Source organism: Teleopsis dalmanni, chromosome 2 (assembly GCF_002237135.1).
Source record: "Teleopsis dalmanni isolate 2A chromosome 2, ASM223713v2, whole genome shotgun sequence".
Taxonomy (NCBI): domain Eukaryota; kingdom Metazoa; phylum Arthropoda; class Insecta; order Diptera; family Diopsidae; genus Teleopsis; species Teleopsis dalmanni.
Window position 1 is genome coordinate 29,321,997 of NC_051847.1, and position 17,848 is coordinate 29,339,844.

The 17,848-nt window shown below is 28.7% G+C and overlaps 3 protein-coding genes across 4 annotated transcripts; 2 read left to right on the forward strand and 1 right to left on the reverse strand.

Moving 5' to 3' along the window:
- The first annotated feature begins 288 nt into the window (after positions 1–288).
- LOC119677850 lies at positions 289–4,670 on the forward strand. The gene is made up of 5 exons (XM_038089406.1): positions 289–2,331; positions 2,406–2,515; positions 3,748–3,929; positions 4,006–4,246; positions 4,315–4,670. Exons 1-5 carry the CDS (start codon positions 310–312, stop codon positions 4,457–4,459), a joined length of 2,700 nt encoding a protein of 899 aa, XP_037945334.1. The 5' UTR covers positions 289–309; the 3' UTR covers positions 4,460–4,670.
- A 4,776-nt stretch (positions 4,671–9,446) lies between these two features.
- Positions 9,447–13,035, reverse strand: LOC119678636 (ras-related protein Rab-2A). Its single transcript, XM_038090580.1, has 6 exons — positions 12,812–13,035; positions 11,962–12,121; positions 11,748–11,903; positions 10,150–10,330; positions 9,777–10,078; positions 9,447–9,554 (listed from the first exon to the last, which is right to left on the reverse strand). The coding sequence occupies exons 1-5, from the start codon at positions 12,855–12,857 to the stop codon at positions 9,980–9,982; spliced, it is 642 nt and encodes a 213-aa protein (XP_037946508.1). The 5' UTR covers positions 12,858–13,035; the 3' UTR covers positions 9,447–9,554; positions 9,777–9,979.
- On the forward strand, positions 12,488–17,731 carry LOC119678635 (MOB kinase activator-like 4). Of its 2 annotated transcripts, XM_038090579.1 has the most exons (5): positions 12,488–12,783; positions 16,020–16,103; positions 16,160–16,323; positions 16,563–16,772; positions 16,837–17,731. In XM_038090579.1, exons 2-5 carry the CDS (start codon positions 16,047–16,049, stop codon positions 17,072–17,074), a joined length of 669 nt encoding a protein of 222 aa, XP_037946507.1. In that variant the 5' UTR covers positions 12,488–12,783; positions 16,020–16,046; the 3' UTR covers positions 17,075–17,731. The 2 variants fall into 2 exon arrangements, with proteins under 2 accessions (XP_037946507.1, XP_037946506.1); XM_038090578.1 differs by lacking the exon at positions 12,488–12,783 and having other exon boundaries at positions 15,737–16,103.
- Positions 17,732–17,848: the final 117 nt, after the last annotated feature.

Below are 17,848 nucleotides of genomic sequence, written 5' to 3' on the forward strand. Positions count from 1 at the left end.
TGTTTGCATCGTTAATTTTACATAAGTAAAGGCTTTTTCGAAAGTGAATGGAATATTTACCTTTCAATACAATATTCTTATTAAGAAAAGACAAAATAAAAATAAAATATAAAAAAAAAAGGAATTCAAGTTTATAGTACAATAAAGTTTTGATAATTAAACTTTGCTGAATTTTCTATTGTGTTCAATCGGAACTTATACAGATCATCAAACAAATAAACTGTCCTAATAAAAATTATAAATTAAATTTTTCTATCCCCACCTTTTTATACAAATTAAATTGAGTTTAAATAAAAATAATACTTAAAAATGGTGGTCAAACAAAATTCGCAAGTGAAAGAAAATGGCAGTGTCTATCAATCACTAACCCCACATGTGGCCACAGCGCCACCAACGACTCCACTGAACAGAGCAATTAAACACGATCTATTCCCAGAAGTGAAATTTTGTAATTTATCAGCAAGTGATTTGGACGACAACGAATCCAATTGTCAAGTGCTGAAGAATAGCATCATAACAATTGATGACACGCACAATACCACAGTTATAACCACTACCAGCTTCGCTAATGGCAATAACTTGAAGAAACGTACACGTTTGATATCAAATGAATCTGGTGATTCTATTGATTCGAGCTCAACAGATAAAAAGAAACCGGAAATTCCCGATGGTGGTTACGGTTGGGTAGTTGTGCTCGCCTCATTAGTGGTTTCACTAATAGCCGATGGTCTATCGTTTTCCTTCGGTTTAATACACACAGAATTGCTTGCATACTTTAGAGAATCACCCTCAAAAACTGCTTGGATCAGTTCATTATTTTTCTCAGTACCACTTTTAATGGGTCCGATTTGGTCGAATTTAGTAGATAAATATGGCTGCCGTAAAATGACTATGTTTGGAGGATTGCTCTCGGCATTTGGCTTTGGTTTAGCATCTATTTGCAATTCGATTGAGACTCTTATGTTGACATTTGGCATTATATCTGGTTTAGGCCTTGGTATTGGCTATGTCACTGCAGTTGTGTCGGTAGCATTCTGGTTTGACAAAAAGCGAACATTTGCTACTGGTATTGGAGCTTCTGGCACAGGTATTGGAACTTTCCTATATGCACCCCTCACACAATTTTTAATTGACACATATGGCTGGCGTGGTGCTACACTAATTTTGGCAGGCACGATGTTAAATACCTGCGTTTGCGGTGCACTTATGCGTGACCCAGACTGGTTAATTGAGGAAAATAGACTTGAAAGTCGTTCTCAAAGTGAAACTACATTCTCAAACTCAAGCGTTTGTTTAGAAGAAATTAAAAAGTTACTTGACACTGGTGTTACCAAAGAGGCTGTATTAGACACCTTGGTAACGAAAAATAATACTGAGGCTAATCAACAAATTGACGATCCGCACGATAGCATGCTCAAACGTTATCGTAGTGAGATTTTTTTGCCTACATTTCTTGGCTCTCATGAACTTGACAATATCTATGAATTAAAAAGTTTAAGCAGACGTTCTCTACGGCAAAAGGATGGTGTTGAAGCACCATCACGTGAAAATCTTTTGTCAATGTCGTCCGCTGGTGCAACAAACAATCCAACAGCTGCCATAATTGGTTCACCAGACGATACAAATATAGGTGGTATCGCTGAAGCAGCTGCTAATGCTGCAAGGAAGAGTTATTTAGCTTCAATTGAAACATTATCTCCATCGGAAAAACGTTCCAGCTATGCAGATACTCCTATGCGTGCATCGCTTGTATCACTACGTTCATTTGGCGATGATGATTTTCTAACACAAAAATATATCTACGAACAAAATCATGATAACCTAGCAAATTCGCGGTATTCTTTAAACGAAAATGTTTTTATCGGTAAAAATTTCAAATCATCAATCGCAAATTTAAAACTTAATGGACTTCGTCACAAATCAATTGATATAATAAGTGAAGACATGCATTCCTATTACAACTCCAATAAGGATGAGGCATTTGCACTTATTGAGGTAAATGTTAGAAAATACAACGACAAGGGACCAGCTATTATTACTATTCCTGAAAATGATGAACTCAAAAGAACTGCACCTGTAAAACGAGCACGTACTGATAGCATTAGTGGTATGCGAAGATTATCGAAATCGAAGAAACCAAGCTATCGTTCGAATTTACGACACAATATTTCTATACGAAACTCAAATTTTCTCAAGGATATGCGTATACACCGCAACTCTATACACTACCGCGGTGCTATGTTAAATACACATCGTTACCATTTGAGAGCCTCGTCTTGCCCAAATATTTACAGAAACTCTATGACAACAATCGCTAAGGAAGAAAAAGATGTAAGTTTGTGAAAAGCACATTGACATGAGTTACAATATATACAATTTATAAAACTTTTATTTTATGCTTACAGACCTGGTACGATAACCTTCTTGATACAGTGAAGTCTGTATTTGATTTCTCATTATTTGCGGACTTAAAATTTACATTCTTCAACTTATCGACTCTATTCCTATTTATATGGTAAGTGTAACGTTTATTCATTTATATATACAAATGATATGCATTTATTGTGTTCCAAAATCTTCTCATAAAACTATTAGCAGTTATAATTATTCAATGAGTTAAATAAGAAATCTTCAAATTTATGCAGATATATCGTAAATCATCTATTTATATTCTATAAATATATGTGATTGATGAAGTTTCTATTATTTAGTATGTTTATTATATTCTTAACCACATCATCCAACATCCTAAGATGCTATCATCTTAACAAATTAATACTTATTAAAAGTAATCACTCTTACTCTTTCACTTTTATACATCTTACAAACTCATTGAGAAGTAAGTGGATATAAGCTATCAATGTAACTAGTAATTGAAATTATTGTATCTTACAAAATATATTGTTACATCACATCTTCTTACATTGTATCTTGTAAGAATATTGTATCTTACAAGTAAAACTTCACATTAAAACCAAGGAAAAGAAATAGAGTCAACCTATTCTTATAATCATTGAAGTTATCTACAAACACTTTCTACAATATCCCAACATTTTTTATTCTACTTCTATTTTCAACTATACTTTTTACTAAAAGTAATATACATGGTACGCTATTACCTATGAAATATATTGTACTTTCTATACTTTCTCTATAATATCTCTTGGCTAAAAATCTAAAACCTCAATCGGTTGAATGAAATCATTTGACCTCTCATTCACATAGTACAAAGTTTCACTCAGCGTTTCATAGAATCCACAAGTGTTTGTGTCCTCTATCCTGATCTTTAAAAATTAATCGTTAACAATCATATGCTCAGTTAGGATCCATTTATTAATCTGGATTCAGATATACCTCGACTGAGCTGTCTGGAATGCCTGAGGCCTTTGATCGGCTGAAAGCTTCACGAACACGTGCTTGTTGACAAGTAAATATAGGTTTGTTCTCTCTCCCTCTCTCTATTTTGCTCTCCCTCTTTCCGTTTCTCTGTCCCTATCTCTGTTTCGCTCTTCCTCTCTCTGTTTTGATCTCCCTGTCTCTCTATCTTTCTTTTTAATGACCTATAGTAACTCATTAAAATTGTAAAGAGTGGAAAACTTGTACGGATTATTATTATATTTTTACATTATCTCAAATTTTAAGCCATTCGTTTTCTAATTCACAGTTATTAAAATGCAACAGAAATTAGGATTACATATATTATTTCATTTTTACTCAATAATTAAAAAATTTCTTTTTAATTTTAAGGTTTATTATACCCTATCTCTATTTACCGGAATACATGAGAAATTATGGTTACGAACCAGCTGATAGTGCCCAATTGATCTCAGTGATTGGCATAGCACAGACCATTGGCATGATAGGCTTAGGTTATATAGGTGACAGTTCATGGATGAATGTTAATATCTGCTATTCTATATGTATGTTGTGTAAGTATTTCTATTTTATTGACTATACGAGTTGTTCTATAAACTTATAATATATAATATAATAATTTCTTTTTAGTTTGCGGTTTATCGGTGCTTCTTATGCCTTTGTTTATAAAAAGTTATGCGATATTGTTGGCATTGTGTATACTCTTCGGTTTCACTTTCGCCAGCTCTTTCTCGTTTACACCTAGCATTTTAGTCAGTATTGTGGATTTGGATGATTTTACATGTGCATATGGTTTGGTGCTCTTAGTACAAGGTGTTGGTATGATTGCTGGTCCACCAATTGCTGGTGCTATTTTCGAGTTTACAAAAGCGTAAGTTTCACAAAATTTTATTAAATTCTATTAAGAAATGTTTCAAAAAACATTTTTTTCTTTAATAGCTGGGATAATGCTTTCTATGTTGCTGGCATATTTATAGCGCTGTCTGGTGTTGCGTCATACATGATAGAATTCTGCGAAAAGCGTTCCAAAGAAAGTGACAGTGATGTATCAGACACAAAGACAAAAGTTAACTTCATGCATTAAACTGCGCAATTCGTTAACTGCTAATACAGTTAATATGAATTTTTTCTAATAAATAATAGGTGAGATCGACTGGCACCAATTTCTTAACTTGTAGTAGTAGTTCATGCTAAAGTTCGAAGTTAATTACATTTAAAAAAATATAAAGAAATATAATATATACATATTTTATGTTTAAGCAAATTATAATCAATGAATTGTGTTAATTCCGCAATAATAATTTAATAATTTTGGTATAAAAATATTAATATTATTAATTTTTATATAAACTGTTATAAAGTTTTATATTTCATATAATATGCATATATGCAGCAAATCATGCAGCAAATCAAACTATAAAAAGAACTCAAAATAATAGTTGAATTCTTAATAGTTGAGTTAATTTAAAACTATATATTTCTTTTTCTTATTTTCATATTAAAAATTAATAAATTTCATTTATATCTCTATATTAAATTCATTTATATATTTAATTCTTATTTCTATATTAATACTTTATATTACATATTTATTTTTACTTCTATATTAAAAATTACCATGGACAATTGTTTGTTTTCATTATACAATTATATATAATTATAATTATTTTTTTCACCTTTTCAATATATAATGAATCTTTATAACTGAAACAATAATCTATGACAATTATTATACTAAATTTATATTCAATAAAAATATTTTTAATAATTCAAAACAAGGACACAATCAATTAAACTGCACAAATAATATATTTAAAAATTTTTCAATTTTAAATATACAATTTTTATAAAACAATATAATGAATAAATTTTAATAAAATTCCATAAAATTAAAAAAGAACTCTGCTACTTTCAATTATTAAAATAAAACTGAAAATATATATCAATTACCTTACAGAAAGCATTATTTATTGCCAGTATTTTATATTGTATTTTTTTTAAATATTGTCACACACATCTAAAAAAAATTATATTCAATTTCAAAATATTTGGAAACATTTTATTGCTAAGAATAAAATATATTGAAATTAAAATAAATTTTTATAAAACAATAGTAATAACGCATTATTGCTGCATTGATCCTTTAAATAGTCAGTCATTTTAAATAAAACAATTACTTGAATAATTTATAAAAATATTGTAAGCAATTTACAATATAAATTTTTAATTATTTACGGCATAACATTTTAAATACAACAATAGTATTATATATATACATTGTGACCGAAAAGTTTCCGGAAATTTTAAATAAAACGCAAAATTCTTAATCTTCATCAATATTTATTTTTATCTCCTTCAAAAATATGCTCCATTAGAAGCGATACAACAAATTGCCAACGTTTCTTCCAATCATCAAACATTTTTTATTGGCGCTTTCCGGTATGGCTTTGAGTTCCCTCTGCGAATTCTGTTTTTCGTCTTCTATGGATTCAAAACGCGTTCCTCTGAGTGGTAATTTGAGTTTGGGAAACAGGAAAAAGTCACACGGTGCAAGATCAGGTGAATACGGTGGCTGTTTGATGGTATTTATTGAATGTTTGGCCTTAAAATCGTTGATAATGTTGGCTCGGTGCGAGGGAGCATTATCGTCATGAAAAATCCATGAATTATCCTTCCACAATTGAGGCCGTTTACGGCGGATAGCTCTCACGACCGATGCCTAGCTCTCGTGCTATCTCTCTAACACTCACATGAGGATTTTGGAACACGATTTCCTTTGCCTTTTCAATGTTTTCGTCGGTGGTAGAGGCCGAAGGTCGTCCAGAACGCGGCATGTCTTCGACGGTCGTACGACCGTCCTGAAAGGCTTTGTACAACTCATAAACTTGAGTTTTCGATAAAACTGATTCCCCATAAGCCTTTTGTAGCATTCGCAACGATTCTGCACACGAAATTTCGTTCGAAACACAAAATTGGATGCAAACTCTTTGTTCAATATTTTTTTCCATTGTTTTTTTCGCAACGCACTACTGAGGTGAACTGGTTTCAACAGCTGCCGTAAACGAACTGTCTGACAGATCGCGCTCATTTTTGGCATAGTAATTAAGGAAAGTGCTGCCAAACTACATAAACTTAAAATATCGAAAAATATACAGCGCGCGAATTTTAAATGAGAACTTCCGAAAACCTTTCGGTCACAATGTAAAATCAATAATTATATTTAATTTTAATTTATCCGAATAAAATTAATTTTTTTTTTTAAACCTTTTTAAATAAATCTATAACAAATGGAAAACTAGTGGTGATTCGATAAATTCCGCCATTGCAATACACATAATAAAATTAATTATTTAATTAATATAAAATAAAAAATTTAAACTTTGTTTCGTATCTATTTACCATAGATGAAAGAGTATTTAGTTTGTATATCACGTCTTAAATAAATCGAATCCTTGCTACTAGAAATGTTTTAGAAAATAGCACTAAAATATAGACTTGTTAATAATATATAAAAATATTTTTAAAACAATTATATTCATATAAGTTCATTACAAAATAATAATGATAGCATTAGAGAACGTATTGAATTCGTCATTATTTAGTAGAAAATTAAAATTTGTTATTTTAAATACGTAAATAAAAATTAATTATATAAAAAAATGTGCTTTAATATTTCATGAAAATAAATCAATTATCAATTTCAGTAGATAAACTGTTAAATTCTAAATTTATATAAAAACAACTAAAATATTTTCAATTTAATAAAGTTAGAAAATTATTATAACTAAAATTAATAATCATTTTATTACATTGACTTATTTCCTCTTCACAAAAGTAAGTATTAATTATCGTCACAATAATGAATATGTTTTAATTGTGCAATTTATTGAAACCAGCATAAAAAAAAATTTTAAATATCTATTAACAAAACAGAGCTAAAATAATATTTTATTTACCTATGGTGCCACGATCAGTAGATTCCTTTCATCGTGTTGCATTCATGGATCTTTTGCTTCATATCACAAAGCATCGACACACATTCCAACGGAGACGACATCAGTTAAATATTGACAAGGGATAAAGCAGTATCTTCAAGCTTCCGCATGAAATGGCTCTGATACAGCTAGACGATACAGCTAGAATTCCCCTGCTCAAATGTCAGGACATAGCCACGTGTCAAATAGTTACTTATCAACTGACTGTAGATCTACTTCTTAGACGTCTTACACATTACACATCATTTCTTTATCTTTTTCTTTATCTTGACCCATACTCGCATCAAATAGCATTTAACCCACATCACATAACCATTTCTGATATCACATCTGATCACAACCCATATATTCATTTAGTAATCCATTCACTTTATTTGCGTTGCACTTCTGCTAAGGCTACAACCCAGAAATAAAACTGCATAGCATTTATGAGTACCATGTGCCTACTTAACGAATTCAAAGTTTATATTAATAAATCCTTAAAAAAGAATTCAAAAATTCTATTTTTTAATTATATCTGAAAATAAGCCCAAAGGAGACATCAACTTACTTATTAATGATTTTGATTGTTCAGTATGCTTCGTAATCATACAGGGTTTAATTTATCAACAAATCAAATCATCTTAAGCTACACTCCAGTATTCTGCACTCTCTTCCGATGGTTACTCAAATTTATATACCAAGCAAGCAGAATTTCTTTGCAGCTAGGTAGATAACATTATTATTTTTCTTTTTGAATTTGAAAAGAGATATAATACGAATATATGGGATAAGATGTAATTGTGTGAAGGCAGAGTGAGAAAAAAAAGCATTGTTTAGTATAGGGGAGAGATAGAGTTGTGAGTAGGCCGTAATTGATACAAGTGTTCGGTAAAGGTGATCTTATACAATAGTTGTTGTTGCAGCCCAGCGTATTCTATGTTAGAGGAGACATGAAATGCGAAGACATGAGTTAGAACATGTATTAAGTAGAAGATAAGTGAAAAGAAGAGAGTTAAGTGAAAAGAAGAGAGTTTTTACTGCATGAAATAGGGTGAAGAAGAAAGTGTCATTTTTTTCTGGAAATACCAGGCGATGGACTGTTGAGAACTTTGTTGCTTAGTAACCATGGTGTAGAAGAAGATACTGCATCTGTGTGAAGAGTTTTGTTTCATGATTGTGCTCGACCTCTCTTATATTAGCTAAATTAGAATAAGTGTCGATGTATTCACGATACCACAAAAAAGATCGACAGATGCTTCGTAGAGGAAGGCCTCTGCCGATTATGATGTCCATCTGAGTGGCACAAAAATAAATATCGCTTACACAGTAATTGTTTGTGCTTTTTTATAAAAAGCATTTTATATTCTGCATTAAGATAGTAATCTGCATTATGGGCTGCACTCTGACATGTTTGGATATTGTTGATTTGCATCTCGTAGAGCTGTGGGAGTATATATATAGTAGTTTAATATGATATCTATAAATTTAGGATATATATTAATGTAAATTAATTCTGTGAAAAACAAATCCACAGCAGTTCAGCACTTTTAAGAGTTAAGTTTTCTAATAAATACTTAACATTTATTGCAAATATTTACTACCTTAATCATTTCATTATATGGTTTTAACTTTGGAAATACATTTTTGATTTGCCCTTATATTGATTCAATAATACACTGCTTAGACAACCAAAACGCAAAACTCAGATTAATAATAATAATAATCCATTTTTTCGTATTTTCTTTAATATTAATTTGGTATAATTTTGATTATATATGTATATTTGAAGAAATATTATTTAGTTTTTGTGTAATTATAAAATTTTTATTTGGAGACTTTTACATAAAATTACAATATTTCATATGTGTAAAATATTTAATATAGCATATATAATTAATGTTACGCATATATATTTATTTATATATAAACTAATAAAAATATTTAGTTTAAAATTACGATAAGGCAAAGAAATAAAAATTGTTTCTTGAATGTTAACCGCAACCTAAGTTTATACAAAAACTAAAATTACATAAATTTATTTATATTACAAATAAATCAAAACTAAACAAAACAAAAAAATGTAGGAGATTATTATTTTTAAATAATACAATTTATTAAAACTCTTGTACAATTATCTTTGAAGTTATTTTCGTTATTTGGTTAAGTTTCCATTACGCAGTAAATTTATTTTGATTTTTAATTCTAATTTTAAAGCAAAATAAAAAAAAAAAATAAAACACATTAAAAAATGAAACTTTGCCAAATTTTAAAAAAAATATATATAAAATATTTTATTTTATTTAAATAAGCAAACATAAATAGAAAAAAAATAATTAAGATAAGTATAATTTCATTCACGACATCTCACTTATTTTTTGTATAATTTATATTTAATTTATTTTATTTAACTTTAAAAATGTTTACCGTATTTAGATTTCCGAATTATTTACGTCTTTAATTTCTTTATGGTATACACATATATATAATATGTATACTTTAATAAGTTACTAGAAAAAACAAGTGTGAAATTCTAGTTTTTCAGCTTGCTTTACTTAAGGTATAAAATCAAAGGTTGTTAGTTAAATGGATAAGAAATAGTAACTAATGCAACCACAGACAACTATTTTTTAACAACAACCACTACCAGCTGCTCCAGCTTGGTTACCAGAACCAGGCAGTGATGGATTTGTTGGGGAATGCTGTTGTCCGATTTTGATACCATTCGCCTATACAATAATAAACAATAGGTTATATAGTAATATATGTTTATATGTATGTATACTTGCGTAGTACTTACCTCATTATTTATATCAAATACGCCTTCTTGTATTTTATCGTAAATTTCCTTTGCAGTGTTTATGAACGCCTCTTCTACATTGGCTGCTGTACGTGCTGAAGTCTCCATAAATATAAGACCATGCTCACGTGCAAAAGCATCTCCTTCCTCTTTTTTCACTTCACGTCGAGAATCTAAATCACTTTAATGAAAATAAAATAATTAAAAATGGTTTAAAATTTTGCTTAAAGCTAAAAAAATTACAAAGATTATATATATATATTATCAATAAAAGCATTCGTATAATTCAATCATATTTTTAATTGAACAAAACTCAGAATAAAACTTTAGAACGTTAAATAGTATTCCTTTTTTTAAAACTCTATATAAAATATAATAATAATGTATAATTTGTTTATAATAACATTATAATATATAATATAGTATTTGCGTGAAACTGCGTGAATTGCACAAATAGTTCCAAAGCCGAAATAAGCGTATTTAAGAACTTCTGTTATTATGTTTAAGGACTTAAAAGATCAATTGCGCTTTTATTTATACGATTAAGTATAGCCAAACATTTTTTCACAAAGGAAGTTTATAAGTTATTTATAAGTTTATAAGTTAATATATTATAAAATGATTAAATCAAAATATTTATGAAGTGTATCTCCAAAAAGTATTTTTAATGCGAAACTTATAACAACCAGAGACTGAGGTAGACCAAAAACCAGATGGAAATACAATGTTTAGGTCGACACTAGAAATCAAAACCTCTTTAATTAGAACATGTTATCAGTAGATTAAATAAAATAGAAGCAGATCGTAAAGAAGTTCAAAGTTCACACTTAACAATAGTGTAGAAGACCAATTATAATTTAATACAATGAATTTGAGTAAAGTTTTATTTCATTTATTTAAACATAAACTTGGTGTACCTTCATAAGTAAAATCAAAGCTTGTACAACTCAATTTTCCTACAATGAATAAATATCCAACGGAAGTGTACAGCAAATCGGTACTTAGATGCTGGTGTTGACATGTGTTCACGGGGCGTAGAACCAACCAAAAGTGTAACTGAATAGCATAGTAGGAACTCTTAATACATATATCAGTATATTTTAGTTGTTTGGGTCACAACTCCCGACGAAAAATACAACTCCATATCAAATAAAATGAATACAGTGATTCTACTATTATTAATGAAATGATTTACAAAATATCTTCATTTGCGATCGGTATCCATGTGTTCATGATACTAAAAGAGATGTGATCATATGAATATGAAAGGTGTGCTCTACTAACAGTGGAGCTATTTGTGTTTGTATATGATTATAATTTAGGAACTTAATCGCTGATTTGATTGGTTTACGATATACTTTTATATATATGTTATACAATATTATGTAAACTTTATTTGTTTTATATATTTTTTTTTTCATCTGCTCTACATAGCAACAGTATATTGTTTGAACTCAAAAGAAAACATGATCTAGTGCCTGAAATATTTGGGGAGGGTATAATACAAACAAATTAACACTATGTTTAAAATTATAACGTCCCAACCCATGTATTAATCTAGTAAACAACGAAAGCAACGATTTATAACTCTTACTTACCTCTTATTGCCAATAAGCATAATCACCATATTTGAATTTGAATGTTGACGAGCATCTTCCAGCCATGTAGTTAAATGATTAAACGTTTCTCGACGAGTGATATCGTAAACTAGTAAAGCTCCTGCTGCTCCACGGTAATAGGATCTCGTAATTGACCTTAATAAAAATACAGAAATTTATAAAAGAAATTTATTATACATAACTGAAAACTAACCTAAATGCTTCCTGTCCAGCGGTGTCCCATATCTGTAATTTTATTTGTTTACCCTCAATGGTTATCATACGAGCACCGAATTCTACGCCAATAGTTAAATCATGCACGGGTTGGAAACGTTTATCAGTAAACTGCAAAAGCAGGCATGATTTTCCGACACCTACGATTAAAAATATTATTATAATAGTTAATAACTTATATAAAAAGAGGGGAGAAAAAATAAAAAAAAATTCCTTTAAAAAAAATTGATATTTTTCTGATATTGTTTGATATGAGTTGCTATATATGAAGGCTATATAAGCATACACATATTGTGGCATTACATAAAAGTTGGTGAAAATTTTATTATGCATAACTATATCTTAGTTCCATATGTGTATATAATAATGTACATACATTAATTTAAGCAAATAACTTTAACAGCTGTTTTAGATCAAAATTATGGAATATATTCGTCAACATATTTAATCTCATCATGTATTCGTGGTGTTTTTAGATAAAAAATTTTTAGATATTTCATGTACAATTCTAATATTTGTGTATTGTTTTGACTAACCAAATTGAGTGCAAAAATATGAAGGGTAGTTTATTCAAAACCAACCCCACCTGTTATCTTATCCCCTCAAACTGACAAACTTCATAAAAAATATTGATTTTCCAACAAAAGAGTTTTCATGGCAATCAAAAATATGTTTCACATCATGTATTCGTCATCGAGTTCAATATTGTTTTCTGCATAATGTTAATGTTGGGCAATAAAAGAAAACGACTATTTGGTATAACGAAATAAGGAATATTTGCAGATTTTCCTACAACATATTGGTAAGATATAAATGTTCATTTTACATACCCGTATCACCAATAATTATGTATTTGAATAAATAAGCATACGACATGTTTTGGATGTTTCTTTTCTATAATAAATATCACAAAATAAACAAGTTTTTCAGATTGAAATTATTTCTAATTGATACGCAATTTCCACAATTCACTTTCTGCAGCCTTTACTTATGACTTAATTTTTCACAATTGCTTGACTGCTTTTGCTTTGTTCGACTAATGTATATGTATAAATAAAAAGTATCTTTCCATGTTTTCTCAAATGACAGCTGTGGAATAGGGAATGAAACAATACAATAGGCTGCGACATTATAGCTGTGTGAGATAAAAGAAGAAAACAACATAGCATGAAAGCAAAGAACACAAAAAGTAGTAAATAATAAACACGAGACATGTTTATTAAATTTAGGCTGGCACACACATTCAGATTTAATAAATATTCAAATTTATTATAAATAAAATAAACATTTATTTAAATTTAATTGTAGCATATATTTTAATTTAGAAAAAAATGTTAAGATATGTAACCAAGTATTTCTATATAAACATTTTTAACTGTATAAATTTCTATTACAAATTTATAATAATCACAAAAATTGAATAGTATATTTTTTTGAAGCTGTGTTTCATGGCTATCACTAGGTCTGTTCCATGAGCTAATCGTAGTAACTTAGAGTAACACTATGTATACAAAAGTGCGTTCCACTAGCAAATTTTCGACTAAATGAGAACATCTGAGAGAACGTAGCAGCCCTGTCGAAATATGACAATGCTACACAGACTTTACTCGTACATTTTATTTCAATTAAAATTTGTGTTGATGTGTGAATCAGCTGTTTTGGTTTAAATTTAAATTTTTGTGTTGTTTATTTGCGCAGCACTGGTGCACTCATTAGACTTTAAATAAAGCTGTTCCATGAAAATCTGTGTAAAGAGCGTAATTTGGCACTTTATTTGTGTTACGCTCTCAGTTTATACTTTACTTGCATTATCTTTACATGCTTTATTAACATTATCTAAGAAAAAAATATTTATGTATCTGTACTTGATATAATTCACACAATAATTCACTTCTCCTTCGTTCTGCTTAAAATTTTCTTATAATGCAAAGAATTTAATCTGACCCTGCTATAATAACCTTATATGGCTCCCTCACTTATGCTACAACTTTAACTAAAATAAGTTGCCAAACCTTTTTTCCATATCTTTCTATTTCTTGATTACTAAACTAATCCACTAAAGTGAAACATTGGAAATTCTCAAATAATAATCCTATCTGGGTACCAGAACGTATCAATTAAGGAAGTCTTAATACATCATAACATCTAATTTCAATATCAATAGAAATTTTCTCTAACTTCACTAATTAAATAAAATAATTATATCACACATTGCAAATGAATTTTGTTCAAATTTAATATGTACTTACATAGATTCATAAATACATGTTATAATTTATATATTATATAATTATATAACTACTCACACACTACTTTATCTGTCTATGCACCTAGTTGTGAAGTGGTCACACATTTTGGCGGTTATAGAAAAAAGTGTTACCAATGCAATGAGCAAACTATTGTGAACATTCATTGGAAATTTTAATGAATATTCCAATTATATGTCAAAAGTAAACAAAAATTCAAACAAAATAAAAGTGTCACAAATTTGAAAATTTTGGAAATGAAATTTTTTAAAAATATGCTAAATTATGGAATATAAATATATTTTATATATGTACATATAAATATATTCAAAAATTTTTAGAAGTTCATGAAGAAAGTATAATTGAAAAGCGGTTTAAAATTTTTAACTTATTAGTTGCTAACTAGTTAATACGTATTCAAGCATAAATATTCTAAAATATTTTTAATTTTGCTGTAAAATTTTAAAATTTCTTGCATTCTAAATATTTATTTTAATTTTAAATTTTAGTTTTATTATTTAAGCATGATATAGACGGTGAAATTTGTTTGCAAACCAAATTTGCAAACCGAATATGCGCTTTGCTATACACTTTGAAACAAGGTTGGCAAACTTCATTTTTATTTATTTTCTACAGCGTTCATATCAACAGCGGAGTAAGTACAGAGTGCAAAACAATAATTGAAACTGAAGAAATTGAGGTGATGATCATAGCAACCTGTTATTTATTTCATTTTTTAAACTAAAATTATTTTTGTTTCAATTTTTTAATATGTTACATTTTAAAATTTTTATTCATATAATAATTGTTTAAATATTAAAGCTTACTATAAAAATGTTTTTAGCACAAAATAATTTTTAAAATATATAAACTTTTTCAATAATTGTCTAATGTCTAGCAATTTTTTAATTATTTTTCATTTATTTTTCTTTTTACCAAGAATTAATAATTTTTTTCTGTAATCTTTGCTTGTCCGACGCTCATCAAAATTCTTAAATTATGAGAAGTTTGCAAACTTCGATATACACAAGTAAACATGTTTGCAAACTTAACAAATAATTGAAAAATTTTAATTTCACTGCAAACTAGTTTGCAAACCAAATTTTGGTTTGCAAACTTGAGTATAGACGATGCAATTTGATAGCCAGCAAACCTTGTTTGCAAACAAATTTCATCGTCTATATCATGCTTTAGTTATGTATACAATGTAATTTGCTTGCATTGTGCGCATAGATGCTAGCTCTTTTCGAAAACAATATTTGACAAACTGTGAAAGCGATGGCAACATCTCGCTTAGCGTCTATAATAAGCCACTTACTTTTTTTGCCACACTCAAAAGCTGCTGAAAGCATCTATTATATAAACAGTTTTTCAATTTTAGTAACAAACATTGCTTTTAAACGTTGCTATAATACCTTAAAAATAGAATTTAAATTTACAGGTTAACTATCAACTGACACCAACCATAAAAAAATTACGCCCTCAAAATTTGTTTAAAAAATTTAGTTATTTGGTATTTTTAATTTCACGCTAATTTAAAACTAACACTTTCATACCTGAAGTTGGTAAGTCAGCATTTAGAAAATATGAAATGATTGGCAGCGCTATTACAGCATACATTCACAAATTGTCAAAAATTTTTCAAAAGAAACAGAGCACAAAAAGCGAGAAAATAAGGGGAAATGATAGTCTTCGTTTAATACATTTTTATTATTTTGTTCATAAATTATTTTATAAATAGAGTAAAATCATAATAATAATTTCGTGTTGTGATATCTCGATACGATATTAGAGTTAAACTGCATTGAAAAACAAGAAAATGAAGATGGCTGACGGTACAATATTAAGGAGAAATAGACCAGGAACAAAGGCGAAGGTAAATTAGTTGCGTCAGTAAATGCAATAAAATGAATACGACTTTCTCGCTTTTAGGACTTTTGTAGGTGGCCCGATGAACCCTTAGAAGAAATGGATAGCACACTAGCAGTGCAACAATATATACAACAATTGATAAAGAGAGATCCATCTAATGTGGAATTAATATTGACAATGCCAGAGGCTCAAGATGAAGGTGTTTGGAAATACGAACATCTACGGTAAATATAGAATATATAAATTAAAAAATTGAAACTTGATTAGTTGAATACAATTAGAATGTTATAATTATAAAGGCACATTTATTCTGTTACAAATGCTTAATTAAAGCAAATGTCACATTTGAATATGGGGGGAACATTTTAATTCGTTTCAATTAAATAGACTGAAAAACAATTTTTTTGATGAAACAATGAATGCTTATTAACTAATATAATTACTTTTTATTTATTTGTCATAGACAATTTTGCATGGAACTAAATGGACTTGCAGTTCGTTTGCAAAAACAGTGCTCACCCACGACATGTACGCAAATGACTGCAACCGATCAATGGATATTTCTGTGTGCCGCGCACAAGACCCCGAAAGAATGCCCCGCCATTGATTATACGCGGCATACTTTAGATGGTGCTGCATGTCTCTTGAATAGCAATAAATACTTTCCAAGCAGGTAAAGTTTAATTTTTAACCTCTCGTTTTTTTTAATAGAAAATTAATCAAATTTTTATTAATAGGGTTTCAATAAAAGAGTCATCCGTTACTAAACTGGGCTCTGTATGTCGACGGGTTTATAGAATTTTTTCGCATGCGTATTTTCATCATAGGAGGATATTCGATGAGTTCGAGGCTGAAACATACCTTTGCCATCGTTTTACGCATTTTGTAACTAAATACAATCTCATGTCGAAAGAAAATTTAATTGTACCAATTAATGAAGAGGAAAATACAACACCAGGTGAAAGTGAAGCCTAAATGTTTATATTCCAATCATGTAAAAGTTAAACATGTAGACATGTTCACAGCTAAGTAATAAAAAATAGTTTAGAGTAGTAACATGTACCATTTATTATAATATTCAATTTACAAAAATGAAAGTTTCACTACAAATCTAGACCCGAAAAGTTAACTACACATTAAACAGATGCAGCGTGTTTTTTCAAACAAAAAAATAAAAAAAACACTACAATCTGCATAGCATTAAATGACAAAAATTAATTCTGTAAACAGTTTTTGGTATATACATATAACAATTTCTAAAATTATGATTCGAATATAAGTATCATTCATTTTAGCATTTAATACAAAAATCAAATACTTTGATTGTGAATAAATTATGTTACAAATTATTAACTTCATATATATCACATTATGTTAGCTTCTTATTAAAAATTTGTTTCAATTTAAATGTCACGATTTTTATAATTGTGATTCACCAACTTCCTTTTTCTTAGTAAATTTTTTGTTCTTTTATTTACCGGCGATTATTCATTATAAGAAACGTATTTATTAATATATATATATTTAAATTTTATAAGCTAATAAAATGATCAACAAAAACTACTGAAACATGTAATGAACAATAAATACTCGAAAAAACTATATAGAATAATTTATAATTATTTAAAAAATAAGACGGGAGTTAATCACACGGAAGTTTATGAGATTGATCTAGATATTGTTAAATGTTATGAGCCTCATAATTAAACAAATGAATTTAGTAATTGTTGATTAAAAAAATTATTTATT

What these genes read in the sequence shown, in the direction of transcription:
- LOC119677850 (XM_038089406.1), top strand. Translation starts at nt 310, where the DNA reads ATGGTGGTCAAACAAAATTCGCAAGTGAAAGAAAATGGCAGTGTCTAT. An exon ending in ACTCTATTCCTATTTATATG is followed by an intron (nt 2,516 to 3,747) that starts GTAAGTGTAACG and finishes TTTAATTTTAAG; the next exon opens with GTTTATTATACCCTATCTCT. An exon ending in ATTTTCGAGTTTACAAAAGC is followed by an intron (nt 4,247 to 4,314) that starts GTAAGTTTCACA and finishes TTTCTTTAATAG; the next exon opens with CTGGGATAATGCTTTCTATG.
- LOC119678636 (XM_038090580.1), bottom strand. Translation starts at nt 12,857, where the DNA reads ATGTCGTATGCTTATTTATTCAAATACATAATTATTGGTGATACGG. An exon ending in CATAATTATTGGTGATACGG is followed by an intron (nt 12,122 to 12,811) that starts GTATGTAAAATG and finishes TTTTAATCGTAG; the next exon opens with GTGTCGGAAAATCATGCCTG. An exon ending in ATGCTTATTGGCAATAAGAG is followed by an intron (nt 10,331 to 11,747) that starts GTAAGTAAGAGT and finishes TTTTCATTAAAG; the next exon opens with TGATTTAGATTCTCGACGTG.
- LOC119678635 (XM_038090579.1), top strand. Translation starts at nt 16,047, where the DNA reads ATGAAGATGGCTGACGGTACAATATTAAGGAGAAATAGACCAGGAACA. An exon ending in GACCAGGAACAAAGGCGAAG is followed by an intron (nt 16,104 to 16,159) that starts GTAAATTAGTTG and finishes TCTCGCTTTTAG; the next exon opens with GACTTTTGTAGGTGGCCCGA. An exon ending in AATAAATACTTTCCAAGCAG is followed by an intron (nt 16,773 to 16,836) that starts GTAAAGTTTAAT and finishes TTTTATTAATAG; the next exon opens with GGTTTCAATAAAAGAGTCAT.